Source organism: Ptiloglossa arizonensis, chromosome 8 (genome assembly GCF_051014685.1).
Source record: "Ptiloglossa arizonensis isolate GNS036 chromosome 8, iyPtiAriz1_principal, whole genome shotgun sequence".
NCBI lineage: Eukaryota > Metazoa > Arthropoda > Insecta > Hymenoptera > Colletidae > Ptiloglossa > Ptiloglossa arizonensis.
The window spans coordinates 11,320,297-11,341,447 of NC_135055.1; the positions used below are offsets into that span (position 1 = coordinate 11,320,297).

The 21,151-nt window shown below is 33.3% G+C and overlaps 1 protein-coding gene across 1 annotated transcript; it reads right to left on the bottom strand.

The window, feature by feature from the left end:
* Positions 1-1,275: 1,275 nt before the first annotated feature.
* LOC143150674 (uncharacterized) lies at positions 1,276-15,344 on the bottom strand. The gene is made up of 31 exons (XM_076319121.1): positions 15,132-15,344; positions 14,995-15,077; positions 12,962-13,096; positions 12,822-12,855; positions 12,432-12,561; positions 11,319-11,417; positions 10,903-10,946; positions 10,775-10,834; positions 10,524-10,637; positions 9,904-10,048; positions 9,695-9,819; positions 9,327-9,533; positions 9,137-9,235; positions 8,959-9,067; positions 8,643-8,830; positions 8,193-8,409; positions 7,594-7,682; positions 6,883-7,044; positions 6,645-6,806; positions 6,365-6,562; positions 5,917-6,061; positions 5,582-5,842; positions 5,355-5,488; positions 4,988-5,257; positions 4,669-4,884; positions 4,171-4,260; positions 3,705-4,086; positions 3,390-3,608; positions 3,083-3,255; positions 1,866-2,087; positions 1,276-1,765 (listed from the first exon to the last, which is right to left on the bottom strand). The coding sequence occupies exons 1-31, from the start codon at positions 15,342-15,344 to the stop codon at positions 1,619-1,621; spliced, it is 4,872 nt and encodes a 1,623-aa protein (XP_076175236.1). The 3' UTR covers positions 1,276-1,618.
* Between the last annotated feature and the right edge of the window lie 5,807 nt (positions 15,345-21,151).

Genomic DNA, 21,151 nt, shown 5'->3' on the forward strand with positions numbered 1-21,151 from the left:
TTTATAGGTACTTAACAACACAACAAGTAAACTTTAACTTACTGATTTGTTTAAATAATACAAAAATTGATCTGAATTTTCTTTACAATGAAAGTAATGCCTGTTTGCACCAACTGAGTTTAACATTTTTTATATATAGTGTGTTGTAGAAAATGAATGATATTTTTTATAATTTTTATTTAATTTATTTTATCTATGTAAATAAATTTCATGTTTAATTTCTAATCATTATTCATTAAATGAATATAATGGACTATTTTGGAAAAAGGAATTTATGTAGTAAGTATAAGTGTAAAATAATAGCATAGAAATAAATAAATTCAATTGGAAGTAATATTTATCATGCATGAATAATTGTATGGTTTTGAATTCTTGTAAATTAAATTCATTTTGACATAAATATTAATATTATAGAGTAATTAAAAAAGTTGTAATTATTAATATCATTAACATGTGAAAAATTGTGTATATGTATATATACACACACTACATAAAATAATATTTTTTACATACAATTATATTGAGTATAAACTATTGTGTAAAATTATTTGTAAGTGTATACATGAAAGAAATAGTATAATAATCTTAAAACAATAGATGTGCAATATAATTAGTTAACATTTAATTTTGAGGGTGTCATATGTATGTGTCTTACAGTGTTCTAGCACTTTTTAAAAGAGAGTAAAAGTATTATTATTTTACCACAAGCCACTGCAAATTAAATTTTTAATATGAAGATGTTACATAAGAAATATAAAATATAAAATAATAACTAGAACTGTTCAGTATATGGAATATAACTGAACTTGTAATGGTTGCCTATGAGTTATATAAGAGACGGTTCATATTAACATATCGTATATTCTATTTTTAAAGTTCAAGGTGAAAACTGGTAGAATATTTTGGTAGCACATATATTAATAGTTCCCTCTACAAACATTGCAATAAATTTACAAATTTACTCTTAATTCTACAGAGGCCATTTTATTTTAAATTATTTTATAATTTATGTAAGTGAGCTCATTTTAATTTATAAAAATATTAAGTAAGTAATTGTAGTTCAATGAAATTTCTATTTCATTGAAAAATATCTATTACTTTCTAATTGTATGTGTTAAATAACTCTAATAAATATTTTTAGTTTATAAAGGGAGCAAGTTGATGACATAAAGAGTAAGATATTACTTATGTAACTATCTAACACTAAACTATTTACTAAGTATTTGACCCTTATTTATACCAACTGTTAGATATAAATATATATTTCAAGTTAAAAGTATTGGAAGACTTTTTTATTCCCATTATGGCATGTATATAATATATGCTTTACTTTCAACTGATCTTGCTGTTATAAACTCACAATGGTTTTAATTGTTCCTAATACATAAATATGTATAGTTCCCACTTTCACTAGTACATGTTGTAATAATTTTTTGATGAACAAAATTTGTTAAACAGTAGAAAAGTTGCAGTAGTGTCTATAAATAACATTCAAATTTAAACGTTTGTTAACATTTAGACACACAAAATATTCAATGCAATCTATAAAAATGTCAAATTAGGAAGTACATTTTAGTGATATCAACTACTATAGAAGTATGTTCATAAAATTATATTATTATTCATAACAAACAGCACCGATGTCAATATAGAAACTTTGGTCAGACTTTCCAATGTCCCGTAAAGCAATATCTATTATGGGCAATCTTACAGGTTTATCAGTTTTATATGAAATTATTGTTTTTCCCCATCCTTCTGGACGTAACTATAGAAAAAGGTAATATATATTATAATAGCTGTAAAAGTCTTATTATCAATATATCATAATTATAATATATCATAATCCAATAATTGTAATACTTCACCTTGCATTCATCCATTATCATTTCATATCTGAGACGTTGATTTCCACGTGGTGTTAATTCAGCATCATTCCATGCTAAGAGTTTCATACCTTTTCTATATGTTTTGCGTTCAGAATCAAAGTATGCTACACTGTTTTTACAATGATACGTTATATTTTGATAAGAATGCTTTGATAATAATTGTAAGAAACTAACTTGATTACTATCTGCTTTATATGTAATCTATAAAAAAAAACAAATTAAATTTTAAATATAGTATGCATAGATGTGCATATACATATATGTATGTATTTCAGTATGTATTATTTGACAACTTAAATTAGATCCCTGGAATCAGAAACACTAATATAGTCCCTTAATTTATTACGTTTTTGCGTAAACTGATTTCGTCGTTGGTCCTTATAGTCTTTTATAATCTTATAATCTTTTATAATCTGTAATCAGTTGAAGTTCCATTTCCTTTTACTTTCCATTTTGTATCTTCAGCGCTGAAACGTTCCAATCCTGTAATTGTTTCCCACTCATCATCTCTTAGGATGACGTTAATCCGTCCATAGCTGTAACCTGTCGATTGTCCGTGAATTGAAATGAGTATTTTGACTTGCAAAAATACCAATGTTCATCCTCAAATTTAGCCAAAGGTTTTGTTGCCACGAAGCGTGTCTGTTCTCAAATTTCACTCTCGCTTGATCGAGCTATACTACCACACCGGCTGATGTTGCGCTATACGATATAAGATCAATGCAAATCTCCTGATTAGGTATTTTTTGTTTTATAAGCAAAGTGTCCCGTCGAAACAAAACGCGCGATTTTGTCGAAATCTTTATTTTTCGACAGCAATGCATGGAATTAATTTAGATCATAGTCTCATTGTCAGCCCCGTTTCCTTTGGGATCTTATTAAAGTCGTCATATAATATGTGTGTATATATATACATATTTAATCTATTTAACAAAAATCTCACTTTTAACACTCTTTAAGACTTTAAGACTTAAAGTTTGAAGTGAGAGCAATGAGAATTAAATAATGTATAATTCAAAAAAGTTTAAATAGCATTTTGTTCAGACTCATTTTCATAGGGAAAATAGTTTCAAATAGTACTTACAGCGTTTCGATCATGTGATGAAACGCTAACTACAACTTTAAATTAATATTTCTCGGTGTACATACTAATGTAAACAATTAATTCGACAATTAAATATTTACGCTATACAAACCTTTATTCCATCCTCTATATCGCTTAACCATGTTTCTTGTTGATCAGTGATGTATTTAATTTCTGGTGAGCGTACTGGATTTGGTAATAGGCATGTTGCACGTGTTTTAGCTTCACAGTACACCAGAATGGCATCTCTAGGATCGCCTTCATTTGGATCCACCCAATATTCTCCTAGAATAATATGTTTACGAAATGAGAAATGTCATATTTTTAACTTCCTTATCTAAAGTGATGATTTTAAGTAAAATATTAGAATAATATTGTGTCAGTGATAACAAAAATAAACTATTAACATGTGATCTAACCAGAAAGCTTATTTGGATAAGCTACATATAGATCCCGACAAGTTTTAGCTGGTGATTGTTTTTCACCGTCTGGTTTTATAAATTTCTGGAAAGATGATTTTAATTGTTTGTACGCTTTCAAAATGACTTCTCGCCTCTCTTCCTCTGACATATCTTGGCTAAATATTCTAGGTGGTTCGTCACCAATTAATGGATCAGGTCCTTTAGTTTGGCCTTGACCTAAATACGCAACAAAAATTATTTTATGGTATCAAATAATGATTAAAATTATTGGAATTTTAATTACGTATCGTCACTTAAATTGAAAATATGTACCTAAGAAAGCAGCTAAGGACGCAGCATCATATCCTAATCCAAGTTCTCCGGGTGGACCTGGAGGACCTGGAGAACCTGGAGGTCCAGGTGGTCCATGATGACCTTCGTCACCAGTAGGACCTTTTGGTCCAGGATTGCCAGTTAATCCAATTGGTCCAGGACTACCATCTTTTCCAGAACTACCTCTGGGCCCAGGTTCTCCATCTTTACCAGGTAGTCCAGGAAATCCAGTCATTCCTTTCTCTCCTGGTGGACCAATGGGTCCAGGTAGACCTTGTAGACCAGTAAATCCTCGATGTCCTTTAATACCTTTCTGGCCTTCTTCCCCGCGATCACCTTTTGCACCTTCTAATCCTATAGGTCCTTGTTTTCCTCTAAGTCCCTAAAACAAAAGTAAATTATAGTGCATATAAACTTATGAATTATTATTAGTGACTGCATTGTTAATACGAATAATAAAACTAACTTGTTGGCCTTCTACACCCTGTGGTCCCGTTTCACCTTTTGCACCTCTTTCTCCAACTGGTCCTAAAGGACCTGCTTGACCGGGTGACCCCTAAATAGAGAAGCACATTTTAGTATTCGATTATTATATAAGAAATGAAACTGCTTCTTCTGCAGTTTGTACTTAGAGATACGGTGTATAATATTTAAGGAATTTCATAAACTAGGATAAGAAATTATACCATGTATAGTTCATATTTTCTTATCCTTTTTTTAATAGGGTTTCATTTTTTAAGTATTTGGTTAAGTAAAGGTAAGGTAGAGGAAATTTGGCTTCTACAAATCTCGATGTAATCATTTAATCATTGATCTTATGCATGATTATCAAATATTATACTTTCTAATAGTGTTCAATGCTCTTAACAATCACACAAAATATAAAATAGGCGTTAAAAATACCGAGTTAAAAGTTGCTTGGTTAAAAGTTAGTTAAAAAATGTGTCGAATATAGCAGTCTTACTGGTAGACCCGGTGGACCAGACAATCCTGGTTGCCCAACCATTCCTGGGGGTCCTTTATCTCCAGGACGACCAGGTATTCCAGGAGGCCCTGATTTACCAATGGGTCCTTCAGCCCCGATTTCTCCTGGAGGTCCAGCTGGCCCAACTGGTCCGATTAGTCCAGGAGGTCCTGTTGGACCTTCTGGTCCTGGTTTTCCAGCCACTCCAGATTCACCCTATCACATTTTATGAATTATGTAAACATATTTCAGGTTAATTTTACATCATGATTTTTGTATGTGTATGTTGCGTAAGGTGAGCATTTATCATTGTACTTACAGGTGCTCCACGTACTCCTCTAGCTCCTATTGGTCCAGGCGGACCTGGTAAACCTGGTAAACCTCTCTCACCAGGTGTACCTTGAGGGCCTAGGGGACCAGGTAAACCTGGCTGTCCTTGAGAACCACTTTCACCTTTTTCTCCATCAATACCGGGTAAACCTGTATTTCCAATGGATCCAGGATTTCCAGGTCGTCCTGTTTCTCCAACATTACCCTTTACACCTGGTAATCCTTGTGGGCCTGGTGGTCCTAATGCACCTGGTGAACCCTACAAATATTATAGATTATGAAGTTCTTTCTATTTACCTACAATTTTACTCTGCATAAAAAGAGTATACATTAGTAGAGAGAAAATGGAAACTTACAGTTGCTCCAACTATTCCTGGTATTCCAGTTGGTCCCATAATACCAACCTCTCCTCTAGGACCTGGTTCACCTCTTACTCCTTTAGCTCCGGTCAATCCAATCAAACCTTGTGGTCCACTTTCACCAGGACTACCTAGATTTAAAATATAAATTATATAAAGTAATAGTTTAATTGTTTCTTTGATATTTTTGCATAAATACGTGTATACGTCTATATTTATATTACCAGATGGGCCAGGATTCCCTTGATCTCCCTTTAAGCCAGGATATCCCCGATCGCCTTTTAATCCAGGCAGTCCAATTAGTCCTTGCGGTCCTGGGAAGCCTTGTGAACCTTGCAGACCTTGAGGTCCTCTTTCCCCTGGATTACCAGAAGCTCCAACTTCTCCTGGGGAACCAGGTAAACCAGGATCACCTCGCTCTGCTGGTTCACCCGGCGGACCAGGTGGACCAACCTGACCTTGTGGTCCACGCTCTCCAATCCGTCCTGTAAAAAATATTGCGATGTTTAGTAGTAATAACGCAAAATAATCGATAAGGATATATTTTTAAATACACAACCTGGTGGTCCTTCAGGACCGAATGGACCAACAGATCCCCTTTCTCCTTTTGGACCTGATTCTCCCGAAGGACCTCGTAATCCTGGCAATCCTAATAATCCAGATGGACCTGTGACCCCTCTGTCTCCTTTTGGTCCTGGTAATCCCTAGAATGTATAAAATGTACAAAATGTATCGTAAAATGTGGTCACAAATAAAACAGATATAGTTGCTTCGGATGTACAGATTATAGTTGGGAATTTAATTCGTTATGCAGTTCATTGTAACTGTCCAAGAATTTTTCTTTTTCATCGCGATGAAAATTTAGAACAATTAAAATTAATCGAAAATAGAACCGAAAATGTCTGCAGTCAGAGAGATTTACATTTAACATGATAACTTTCACGTTGTCCATATATTCGTATTAAGTAATACATAGTCGTATTAAGAGAATGTTGAAAATAGCTTACGGAAGGACCATCTAATCCCTGTGTTCCTCGTTCTCCTTTCGATCCTACTATTCCTGGTGCTCCTGTCTGCCCTCTTTCACCAGGAAATCCGCGCTCACCCCTATTTCCAGGTGTACCCGATACACCGGGTGGTCCTTGTATACCTGGTTCTCCATCTTTTCCCGGTGTACCTGGATTACCGATTGCACCTGGAAACCCCTAATTATATACAATTATTTAACGACATTCACTATATTTATAGAGCAGTATGTGTTTTGTGTAATGTATGTGTGCAGCATACCTGAAAACCTCTAGGTCCAGGAGAGCCTGGAGGTCCTCGTTCACCGTCCACTCCTGACGGTCCAGGTGAGCCTTGTGGTCCTGACGCTCCTTCTTTTCCTGTATCACCTCTGGGACCAGGTGGTCCAGGATTCCCTGGTTCTCCAGCTTTGCCAGATTCACCCTTTTAATAAATACATTCTCAATAAAGCAAGAATACTATAAATGTTCGATAAAAAGAAAAAGAATCTATTTTGTACCGGATATCCTTTCTCGCCTGCAAAACCCAACGGGCCGGGCAAACCTTGTAACCCAGGTGGACCTTGTTCACCAGGTTTTCCATCGGCACCTTGAATTCCACGTTCTCCAGGGTTACCTGGTTTCCCAGAGGCACCGGGACGACCCATTAATCCACGAGCACCCTGCAATATGGTATTTCAGATTTATTGCTATTTTAGATTTTCAATAAAATGTTTAATAAAAACTAGAATAATTTCACATTGAACCTAGTATTTTTTAGTAAATCCAATACAAACAATTTTTACAGTGTGATCCGTTTAATTTAATTTTGAATATTTGAATTATTAGAATCAACATTTTGCACTTTCTTAAAATATGTTATCTCAATTAATAACTTGATAACGTTTTTTTACAGTGTTAAATAAGATGTAGATTATAATATATACATATGATACGATTTAATATTTATTAATCATAATTAGATTTAACCATAAAGCCTGTATAAAATAATCTAACATGTGATTTCTTTTATTCCAGTAATATGTGCATTATTTTATGGAACATGTCATATGAAATTGTACTTTTAAAATATTGAAATGTGCTACACTGAAGAGCAAATCTGTTAGTATTTCTAAAGTTATTATTTGCTATTCTTCTTTCTGCCAAATTAATTACAGCTGCTTAACTATGGAGGCGTCAATATTTTTCCTCCTTAGTAAAGTAATAAAAACCTGTAATCCGGCTGGTCCTGGACGACCAGGATCTCCTGTAGAACCTTTTGGCCCAAATGGACCAACTTGCCCACGATCTCCAGGTTGACCTAACGAATGCAAAATGATGATACAAAACATTTTTATTGATATATAAATTATTGAAAATATACATCTGTATACCGGTGTATAAATAGGTTTGTAATATCGATATATAAATTCTACGATACAAGGAAATTTTTTAATCGAGTACAAAGAAAGTTTCGCACAACAAATTTTTTAAAGGAAGATAAATGTATGGTTGCATAATAGATTTCTTCCCTAACGCTCGTCAACTTAATATACAAGGTGATTTAAATTAATCTACATGAATATATTGGAAATTTAGTGATGTCTAAAAATATTTCAGTCCACAATTGATGCTTTAAACAACTAAATTTGAAATGTACCTATATCTGTATGTATTATCAGTTGTACATCATACAAGACAGAAAATTTGTTTCACAAGTTGCTTTTTGGTCTAGATCCAATGGTAATCATAATAAGTCATTATGAAATTGTACTTTTAAAATAGTACTTTAAAATAGTAATTAAAATAATTTTTAATTACGATAGTATACCTTTAGGTCCCATTGGTCCATCTGGGCCCGGAAGACCGGGTGCTCCTGGTGTTCCACGTTCACCGGAAGAGCCAGGCGCACCGATTGGACCGCGCATTCCTCGTTTCCCTCGCTTTCCCTCATTTCCTGGAGCACCGGGTAAACCCCGTGGCCCCGGTGTTCCTGTATCACCTTTAACTCCGCTATCACCTTTAAATCCCCTCTCGCCAGGAGGCCCCTGGAAATTATAATTGTACACAATAGGTTCGAGTAATCCCAATCATTTTTCAAAAATCGAAATTAAGTCTTCATTTATTGACATCGTGGAAAAATCCTAATCTAATAATTATCACAGATATGGATCAGATCAATATTTTTCGTAGCATTTAATTGAATGCAATAAAGATAAAATTATTAAGACTGTTCTATAAGTATTATATAATGTAATTAGTGGGTAAAATCAGTATTTACGGGCATTCCTTTCGCTCCTGAAATACCAGGATTGCCGGGTATTCCAGACTGCCCTCGAGCTCCAGGAAAACCAGGTGCCCCGATTAAACCAGTTGTCCCTGTGCTTCCTTTGTCTCCGGGTATTCCATCTTTTCCTTGAGGTCCTTGTGGTCCTGATTCACCAGGTTGTCCTGGACGACCAGTTTCTCCTGCACAATAAGAGAATAATAAATAAAATATGTTTCATTTTTTATAAAGAGTTCGTCGTATCATTCGTACGAAAATGTCTTATATATATATACACATATATATTCGTGGATTCAAACTGCAGACATACCTCGAGGACCTTGTAAACCTTGATTTCCAGTTGGTCCCTGTGCTCCTTGATCTCCTTTCATACCAGGGTTACCTGGATAACCAGGAGGTCCTGGTTTACCTACAGCACCCTGTAAGAATTAAACAATCGGTCACTAAATAGTCAATTCCTGCGATCAAATTTTTTTATTTTAACCTACAGGTTGTCCAGGTGGTCCAGAAATTCCATCCACTCCTCGTATTCCTGGTGGTCCTGGTGGACCTTCTCTACCTCTTTCACCGCGTGGACCTGCGAGACCCTACCCGACCAACAGATTTCTAATAAGACATTTGCTCCAGAATGACTTCAAAAGTTACATTCGTTTGTTAATATTAAGATTCGATACTTGCCACAGGACCCAGATGACCCATCGGACCAGGTGCACCTAAAGAACCCTTTTCTCCAGCTACACCTTGTTCTCCTTTTGCTCCATCCAAACCTGGAAACCCACGATGCCCTTTTACACCTGAAAGTCCAGGCATCCCTGGTAAACCTCTTGAGCCGACTGGGCCAGGTGATCCTGGTGGACCAGGTTCTCCATCTTCACCGGTACTACCCTAATGAGAACATATTTGTATATACAAAGTCAATAATGTTGATTAGGAAGATAATATTTCTGAAAAGATTCAATATTTTAAGTACCCTTAATATTAAATAATTAATTATTTTACCAATCAGGGAATATGTTTATTTGAATATTGCTTAAACTTTTACATACATCCTTTCCAGCCAAACCAGGAAATCCTCGTGGACCTGGTGCACCTATGGGACCTACAGGTCCTGGTTCTCCAGGTTCTCCTCGTACTCCTTGAAAGCCCTGTGGTCCAGGTAGGCCAGGTGGACCTATTGAACATATAAAAATAGCGATAAATCTCAACATTTAATACAAGATAGGATAAAGAATATTTATTGAAGAAGAAAGAGTACCTGGTGAACCACGTGGGCCAACGGGACCTACTTGAGTTTGTAAATAAGAAACAGCTTCTGGACCATACAACGGTGCTGCTGCGCCTGTTGGGCCCTTATCTTGATTTGCTTGAGATAACGCCAATTGTTGATAGTACATTGATACCTATATCGATATTTATTTACTCGCATAATTAAGTACTTATATTAAAATAAATAATTTTCTTAAATGATAAATAACACGTACGATAAATAACAAAAATAATTGTAATAATAGGGTAAAACTATTATGATAATTAACTTCAACAATTGCAATAAAAGTAAAAAATTGGGAATTATTTTTCTCAGTATCAAAAATAAATTTAAATATTTGTATACATTGAAACATACAGGTCTGTTCGGTTCTTATTATACGAAAGTGTATCAATACGAATGGAAAGTGTTATTGAGTATTGGTATAAATAAGAAGAAAAATGTTACTGCATCTAAACCCTAGGTTTCTAGGTCACCCTACCTTTCTATGGACACCAAGAACTGATTTCGGAAACACCCTGTAAATACCCTGTCTATTTTTTCGGCTAACTAGAGTGACGAGATATTGCGATAATCATGTCTGAATGAACTGTTCAATGAATATTTACGTCAGGAACGGATCCTGGTGGTCCTGGAGGACCTGGAATTCCGGGTGAACCAGGTTGTCCAGGGTATCCAGCATCACCTGGACGGCCAGCATCACCAGGTCGACCAGGTTCACCCTAATTGGTGTGTAAAGAAAGTTATAGAAAAGAATATTATTTAAACATCGCTTATTGCCATTTTTTTTCATCTAAGATTTTATCATAGTGTACATTATCCATTATGAAATAAGTAGAGTTTATATTAAAATATTTACCCTTGGTCCAGCTACGGAATTTATTAGATTACTTTCATCAGGTGCGATTTCTGTTGGTGACTGACAACATGAAAAAAAATTTATTTAATAGTATAGACATTTTTCATTACGAATGTTTTGACACTCACTAGATGATTTCGTTCTGGAGTAGTGCCTAATTCTTCCGGCAATTCTGTAAAACATCATTTTCAAATTTTTCTATATGTATATTATCTTACACATGCCTATATTTATATCAATTATATTTTATATTATATCAATATTTTAAAAATGTATACATTTATAATATTACAATTATAATAAATAAAAAATTACACTTTTTTATATGTATAAACGATAAATCTACTACATATTTTAATTAGTAGTTTCATCTATAAACTAATTCGTAACGAATACTTCTTAATATTGATCTTACATTCGTCAATTATGCAATTTCTCTGTATTTATCTCATTCGCGTAAACAAAAAATGTTACAGTGTCATTTCATCATGTGTGATTTTGTTGCCATATATTACTATAAAATAATTAATTAAATGTCAAATACCTTGATGAAGAAATCGAGTCGTCGTTGGTACTGGTAAATCTGTAGGCAATACTGTTCTGTAGAAGGATTGCAATCCTTCTATCGATGATTCACCTCTGCCTTTAAATAGTATAGAATACAAATAATTAAATCAAAATTGCAATATTTATTTTGCATCGATTATTAATTATGTATCAATTGTTTATTCAGAATGCTAAATATACATATCATTTTTCGTTGACTCTAATTTTCTAAACATTTTTTACATATACATACATAAGTATTTACAATTTAATTGTAGAAAATGTTTTTTAAAATGTTTCAAATGAAAGTTGAAGAATTTTGGGGGGTGTCATTTCTTCAGGTGAAGTTGTATACTTTTCTTAAATAGTCTGCAGTTTTAGAGGAGACAAAAACAAGAACTTGCATTGATTAAGGTCGTTCAATGATGTACAGATATATGCACTCGTTACGTTTTTTATTCGAGATAAGTTTCTAAAGAAAAGTTTCTAAAGATTGTACGTTTTGCAAATTAATGCTATATACATGGAACGTTTCTTCAGTTACCGTTAAGTATTTGTATTAAACTATAAATTTACTAAATTTTATTAGAAAATTTTGATTTATATAAAAATTACAGTTAATCACACACACTCCACTTGTGCTGACAGAAAAGGTATCTAATCATTGAATCGTTTAAAATAAAAAAGACAAAAAATGTTATAACTTGCATTAAAGTCTCTGTGGTTATACACACGGATTTCTTTTTGCTGAAAAACTTTACGCGTTATTATCGAGGAAATGCCAAAAATATAAATAGTAACATTAATGTATGTAGATTATAAAACTTCATTGTATTTTAATTGTACACAATTAGAAGATAAGGTACCTTTTTTGTTTTTTCAGGAGGGTACGCGATTGATCATTAGTTTCGCAAAAAATTTAGTTTATTTGCGCGTATATTTCTAAGGAGTAGATAAACATTTGATAAAATTATACATTCGTCTCGAAACAAAATTTCAAAAAGTATTTAATTCTTCAGCTGGACACCTTGACATAACTTTTTAAGATCAGAGTACTCCACCTGTATTGCCAATTCGCCCTGGTATAACTTTATAAAATTAAAGAACTTACCTGTACTACCAATTCCAGGTGAAGTCACAGGTAACGAAGTAGTTATCGGTGCTGTTTCTAAAAATAAAAATATCACAAAATACGAACGAGGACGTATGCAAATTATAAAACAAGAAATGCTTCGAAGATACTGTTGTTAGAATAAGATGTTGCATTGCAAGGTGTTGCAACAATTGAAGAAAGACCCAAATTCGCAAAGCTTGTACAAATAAACTGTTAGCATATTTCTAGAAAGAAAATTGAATCTTCTATTCTTTCTGAAATAAGTAACGGGTTAAAATTTGAAATTGTACAACAACCTCGAATGTAAGTATCTTGAATAAGTATTAATAGTGGAATTAATATCGACTACAATCTAAAAGAATTAATACAACCGGAAAGCAGTAGTACACGATCATCATTAGACTGCGTATCGACTAATAGGCTACAATAAAAAGCTTAGTTGTTAATTTTTATCAATTAACACAATTGATTAATTGCATTATACGAAGTGCTAATAGATGCATCCGATTTAAGACTTCCGGTGTTACTTACGTAGGTTATTAATACTTCCTTCGATCCCTCTACATTTAATGCAACAAATAGCTTCGTACCACAACGAAGTACGTAATAAATCATTGCCACGCAATTTTTCAAATATTTCTTCTTTCGTGTTTCGAATAATACTAGTTCAAAGGTTAATTACTTTATAAAACATCACGATATTAATTACTATGCAGATTAATATGTATTAATTCTAACAGAACTTTTGGAGTCCTAAGGAACCCAACATTTCCACATTTACCCACTGTACTCGAGGTAATTATTAAGTTCGTATCGAACGTATCGTGACATATTGACATTGCATTATACGTGCACAGTAGTATTACGATGAAAGAGCGTATAAAATGTAGATTCAACTCTCATAACAATTAATCGAGGAGAAGATAAAAATATGATGAACGAAAGAGGCATACGACCTTGAAAGAAGGGAGGATTTTTTTTTTAAAATGTATCGCAAGTTTCATTGATACGAAAGTTTTAAAGGATCTTGATACAGACATTTATTTTACGATAGCTCAAGAAAATACGATCGAACGTTACGTTCTTTTCGTTGTGTTGGTTTATAAATTATCGAAGATGCTCCATGCAGTTATACATACTCTTCGGAACTAAAATGTTTGACCCCTTGTTCGTTTGGCCTAAATTTGTTAACTCTTTTAATACTCGACGTTTTCACTTACTCTTGACTGAGAAAAGCTCCGATTAACCCTTTGCACTGCGATGTCGAGGTGCGTTTCGTCCCAGCCGCATTCAAGTCAAGCTCTGCTCGATTCAGTGTTTTACGGCCATTGTGCGCACATTGCATCGTTCGCAAATACGTTTCTCAACCACCTTACTGTTTCACGTACGTGTGCACCAAGTTTCTCGGTGTGTTTCACACGTACGTGTGTGGTATCGCAAACAAAGATGAGAACTCAGTTTTCGTTCCGGTTCAAGTGGTTCGAATTCATAGAAACTTTGTCGATAATTGGTCGATGCTCGGAACGAAAGAAAGTGTTCTTGTAAAACACAAAATGTTCGAAAAAAAAATAGCAACTCTGTTCAAGAAACAATTTTGAGCTATGAAGTATACAAAGTGTCTCGGGTTCTCCCCGACAAATTACGAGGGCATAATCCATAAACGAAAATAAGAGAAAAATATTATAAAAAATTTGGCAATTAACGCTTTGTTACAGAGTTCTAAAGAAATTATTTACGCGTATATTTCCAATTTTACTTACGGGGAACTGTACACGATGAACTTTGCACGATGAATTATTGTAGAGAATGAAAAATGCAGTTGACGAAATCTTGGCAAAATTCTCAGGAACTTCGTAGTACAAGGACCGAGTACAAGGACAATATTTTGAAACGTAGAATTGAAAATAGAAAATAATGATTTTTTATTATACTAATTATTAACCTTACGACTGTGTTACGAGGCGATAGGTAAACATGTAATTACGTTGTCACGTTGAAAATGCGTTGTTACGTATTTCATGCGTTCAATATTTATGTGTAACTCTGTAACGAAGGGTTTACTGTCAAACTTTATGTAACATTTGTTCCCTATTTCTGCCTATAGCTTTCGTATTTGTATTTCTTTAAAAATTTAGAAGAAACAAAAAATGGTACAAGTATGTACATGTGTATGTACGTGGATCGTTTCTATAAAATTTGTTTCCTATTTCTGTTTATAGCTTTCGTATTCGTATTTCTTTAAAAATTCAAAAGAAAAAAAATGGTGAAAGTATATACATGTGTATGTACGTGGATCGTTTCTATAAAATTTGTTTCCTATTTCTGCCTATAGCTTTCGTATTCGTATTTCTTTAAAAATTCAAAAGAAAAAAAATGGTGAAAGTATAAACATATGTATGTACGTGAATTGTTTCTGTAAAATCTCGACGATATCCTACAGTATTGCACAAACGGAACGAAAGAAAAGTCGCGTCGTGCGAAGGGTTGATCTCGACTAAAAGCATGGCATATTGCACCGTACTCTGTTGTCCGATCGTTTTTTTAACCAACTATTTAGTACCACAATGATACTAAATATTTCAAATCGTACGCGTCTTCGATGATCGGAAACCTTTTTAAACGGTCAACGTTAATCCTCGTTTTCTATTCATATTTCACAGGATCTCGTTCCGTTTCCCGTTACTCCACGTTCTTTACCGTATTGTTGTAAACGTAATACTTACCATTTTTATCTTCGTAATCATCGTAGCCTCCGTAGTAATCGTAGTCGTAATCGCCATTCGGAGCTTGTTGAGCCTGGAGCGGTTTCGAGCGCTGTTTTCGGAGTTTAGTCCTTGCGGAATCAACCTGTGGCAGAAGAAGCTGGACCACGATGAAAGCCGTGGCCAGCCAAGGGGCCCTCGGCCCCATGAAGAATTACAACGACGAAAAGCCAGCAATGCGATCCTAGAGCCAACTCGCCTTCGTCTGAAGCTGAGGGCAACTAGACTTATGACAACCGGCGTATCATCTATTTAGCAGATGCTTTGTAACTCAGGGGAGGTCATCATCCTCCGTTTTACGATGTAGATGCAGTCCTCCCACTGCCTGGATCTTTCATCTCATCCCTCCTCTTTGATCCCTTTCTTTCGATATACAATTTCCCGTCACCAGCTTTTCCTCTTTTTTTTCTTCTTCTTTTTCAACTGTATGCGGTTCATCCACCCCCTCTGGACACAGGTCGCTCTCCAAGGGTGAAATATTGGTCTTGGGCTTGAGTAACTCGACAGTAACACGGTTAAATAATTTTTGCGAAAATAATTATTATGGATCTTTACCTTCCCCCAACAACGATGCTTCAACTTGTAATTTGTGAATTTTCCAAATATAAAGTAAAAGTACGAAGTGAAACGTTTAGTTAACTATCGGATCTAGAATGTTATTCTTTCGTTCGTCTATCTTAAGATCGTTTATTGTTCGTGATTTTTATTTCTTTTTATTATATACGCGATACAATGTTGTTATTTTATTTTCTTGCGGATATTTGTTAATGTCCATAGATAAATCGAAAACTTAAGGTCGATAAAAGTTAACACATTTTGTATTCAGAAATCGATATTTTTTCAAATTTTCATTCATAAAACCAATCTCTAAAAATTATGTCACTTTTGTATAAAACAATTTTTCACACAATGTATTGTTGCCAAGTTATTCAAGGTGAGTGTGTTAGGTGTCTCACCCTTGGTAAAACTTTATCGTTTGTTTGACATTGATATTCCAATATCTCAGCAATATATTTATATACTTTTAATAATATACTTATATTCTTATTTTTCAATTCCTTTTGGAGTATAAAATTTGTTTTAAAATAAATAGAATTTAATCGGTTGTGAAATACGATAAAACTGTATTATTGAGGTGCGCAAATCTGACGATAAATTTATAATCGAATATTTGTTTTAAAATTCATCTAGATGTTGGTAATTCGAAACTTTAACAATACTCAATACAGTGGTATTTTTCAATAGAGGTAGACAAAGCTAGAAAATAGTGTTTTCTTTTTTATACATGGAATTCTTCGTGTAAGTAAATTATGCATGTATAAAATTCAACGAGGATTACATTTATTTGCAAAATAATTGAACATGTTATTTTCTCGTTAATCAACAGACCGTACAGTTGTATTAATGGTAACGGACACTAGAACGATCATTTACTTCGACGATACTTTAGTAGAAAATATTTAATTAATTATTACGTTTCCAAGAAATGAATTATAATACTTTTTTACTCAATTTTGAACAACAAAGTTCAAAGATTAAAAACATAACATACATCTTATACGCGTAAACAATACACGTTATTGTTTACAATAAGACCTATTTGTATCGTCCATGTAATTGATTTACAAAAATACTTTAATTTTTATACCTTTCGAAGGGCAAATTTGATTTATGCTAACAAAAATAAATCTTTCAGAAATCAGATTTGTATCGTACCAGATACATTTTATCGTATGCATTAATATCAATGATTACAGATAATTAGAGATAATTATAGTGGCATGTTAATTTCTCAATTTTTATGGTATCCATTTTTAGATGAAAGTTTACAATTTTCTTGGAAAATTTCGAACGAAATCTTATAATTTCTTCATTAGAATTTTGAACTAGACAAAAGTAGTCTCAAAATTAACAATATTCACGGAGAAGAAATCAATTTCGACAATTACTGTAAAAAATATTGTAATGGCAAATGTACATTGATTACGAAATTAGAAACTTTGAATTTCGCTATGAGAAACCGTCACCCGCTGCACATTTCCTAAACAAATAATACTTTTGACTTCAAAATAGTACTTTTTCTCGTTTCACGATAGTATTTTTTACTGAAAAATAGCACTTTTCCTTGTTTCACGATGGTACATCTTTTATTGGAAAATAGTACTATTTCTCGTTTCACGATAGTACTTTTTACTGGAAAATAATTTTTTTGTTTGTTTCGCAATGATATTTTTCACTCAAAATATTCAAAGTGCATTTATAGTTTACGAAATTATAAACATCAATTATTACTCTACACATCGTGCATTGATAATTCTCGGACTACGTTCTGTGATCGCAAAAAAAAAAATTAATTAAAATCAACGAGCTCATTAATACAGTCTCGTCTGGTACGATACCATTATCTTGCAAGTTTCGGCTAAATTGGCGGTCAAATTTTGATAATACCTTTCATTAAAGATATCGTTATTACGATTAAAAGTCAACAGTCACTGCGTGACTGAGTGAGCGAAAATTAACAAAAATATTTCTTCTTTCTTCTAATATAAATTTTGTTTAGGTCTATCATGGTAAAATTTGGTAAAAAATATATAATTTCATATTCGTATATGTATTCACGTTGATAAAGTTCTAATACAGATTGATAACCTCCGATCCAAAAGAGAAGGGAGATCTGAAATTCTGAGAAAGCATAATTTCGAGTAAACACCATTTTAAGATACGTGTTATGGTCACTACAGGTATCGTAAAATGTTCCTTATCCTCTTCAACGTAACCCTCGTTTCCATTTATCCTCAATTAGATCTTGCCTTTCTTGTACAATATATTTATTTACACATTCGTAGACATTAACAGTCAGTTTTTGCGTATCGAGAAGAACTACCGAAATATTTGTATCGAATAAACTATGTACACCTCTTCAGACCATACATGCTACAACGTGTGTTACGTAATACGTAATAAGTTGCTCGATAATTTTGATCGTTCGACAAGAAATGGAACTACCAGATTCGTCGTTTTATTTTCGAAAAATTCCACCACTATTCAACGAACCATGTGTAAAGTTTCACACAGATCTGTCGACGAGTTCGTACATTTACCCTCGTTCAAGGTTGAAGTGTCAGTATTTTCGTACACTGGAAATGAACGACAAACCTTATCGAACAACCTAGTACATCGATAAGAAATGGGGCTATTAGGTTCGTCGAGTACTATTTTCAAGTCAGAAGTATTATTCGTTGTGGATATGTTTATCAATACGTATCTTCACGATTAGATGCGGATGCAAAATATTCGTCGAAGTATTTTTCGCAATATAATTGTAACTGTCGCAATTAATGTTGTCGTTAGGGTTTTCCAAGGAATCGGTTTCGGTGTTCGTCAGACGCATACATTTGCGTTTCGGTGCACTAAGTTCTTAACAGCAAACGATACCAATTAGTGGATGCAGTTTCCACTACGAATGTAAATCCAATTCACAGAATGCGCGAACAGCCCGCCGACCCACTTCGCGGTTCTTTCTCATTTTTATTAGCTGGCTCTACGAGACTACTCTCGATACAGAGATGCGTCGTTTTCACTTAATAAGTTTATTAAATGACAATCATCATTTTGGCCGCATTCCCGGAGCGCGACTTACTTTACAAAGCGTTAACCGTAATAGGCTACATTGACCCGCGTCTCTGCCTTCGTTACAACCAACTATAAATCAGAGCTGCCACTATTTCTAATAGTGTAACTGGGCCAGCGCAATACTATTCAGTGCTACTATTATACTTCTTTACGGTGAGGCGTCTCAATCTTCGAACAATGAGTACTCTTGCCGATTCATTAAACAGCAACGAAGCAACGGAACGTCATCCGTCCCAAATTCGTTCTACTCGTAACATCGACACGTTATCATTGGCTTTTGTGCAGCGAACCTAATGGTTGATTCCGTGATATCGAGGAGTTGCACATCGAAGAAACGAATCAATGTTTTCGAGGTTCGATAAAAATGAATGAAAAAGTATGTTTGACGTTTCATTCAAATACTTTCGTTTTATAAAATCATTGTGAGATGTTTATGCAGTATTTATTATTTATTTTATTGCCGTTTACGTTTCAAAGAAACGAATCAACGTTTTGGAAGTTCAAGAAAAATGAATGAAAGAAAATACCAAGCACCGTGTAGTAAAATTGCAAACAAAGATAATAAATAAGTTTATACAGGAGTGGTCGTGAAGAACATAGTTTTATATAAATTTTGATATAGGTTCGAAAAATTTTCTTAAAATTTGTAATCATCTTTCTTTGTTTTTTATACAACGAAGAATGTGCAAAGTTCACCGTACAGTAAAATTGCAAAGATAATAAATAACTTTATACAGGAGTGGTCGTGAAGAACATAGTTTTATATAAATTTTGATATAGGTTCGAAAAATTTTCTTAAAATTTCTAATCATCTTTCTTTGTTTTTTATACAACGAAGAATGTGCAAAGTTCACCGTACAGTAAAATTGCAAAGATAATAAATAACTTTGTACAGGAATGGTCGTGAAAAAACATAGTTCTATATAAATTTTGATAGAGATTCCAAAAATTTGGAACGTTTCAAGTCGATCGGGTATTGTTCGAGAAATCTATCGCGCCGATTTTCTAATAAATCGATGTTGCATCGAGAAATATTTAAAGAGAATAAAATAGATATATTGCACAGATTTTGTAATACATCTGTTGTAAAATAAAATCAATGTTACATCGAGAAAGATTTAGTTTCTGCTTTCTTTGAGATTGATTGCATCTGGCTCGATGGTGGGTCCCGATACCACCATAAGATTTAATATCGAGCAGGTCTCTGTGTTAAAAATGCCTGCTCAAGTATAGAAAGTTATTTTTATAGTTCTTAAGGCGCAGTGTATTTGCGTATTTATGTTCAACATGCCACGTGGCGGGTCTAGTTACTCACTGAAGTTGATTGCTTGAAAGGAGTTTTCCTTTTTCTGAAATGTTTCACGAAAAACAAATATTTATTTACCGATCTACTTAAACGAGATGAAATGACATTAGTGTACAGATGTACGTATGTAGCGTACATTAAACATCAAAATGAAAAAAGAAAAAGAAGAGAAAGTATTAAAAAATTAAGTGAAGTATAACAGAAAAAGATATTGTAGAGAAAAAAGAAAGTAGAAAAAGATATTAAATATCTCTTTGATGAAATAAATGTGTCATGTGTATTTTAATGGGAATTACAGATCTTGGAATGGTCAATGCATTAATACCATCGTTACTGTTCTGTTAGAATAAATCTTAGTGCTTTTTATCGAATATAAAAAGGTCAAGAAAAGCGAAAGTCTTCAAATAATGTTGTGCATTCGATAAAATAATTAAATCTAGATAGTCGTGTTTTAATTGTTCAATACACGTTAAACAATATTTCCAAAGTGACAATTAAATGGTTCGATGGTGCACAAAATGATACGATTTTAGAATTATCGATAATAAGTTGTTATTTATTATGAGTATCGATTAATATTGAAAATGTGAATTTGTTAATTTATCATTCAATAATAATATTAATTTATGCACAATTTGAGCAGTATTGTTCCAATGTAAGTGGAAAGTATAAGTGTTACATGTTTTGAACATTCTTTGTTGTATAAAAAACAAAGAAAGATGATTACAAATTTTAAGAAAATTTTTTGAATCCATATCGAAATTTATATAAAACTATGTTTTTTGCGACCACTCCTGTATAAAGTCATTTATTATCTTTGTTTGCAATTTTACTATACGGTGCTTCGTATTTTTTTAAATTCATTTTTGTTGAACTTCGAAAACGTTGATTCGTTTCTTTGAAACGTAAATGGCAATAAAATAAATAATAAATACTGCATAAACATCTTACAATGATTTTGTAAAACGAAAGTATTTGAATAAAACGTTAAATATTTATAAAGTTGATTACAGAAA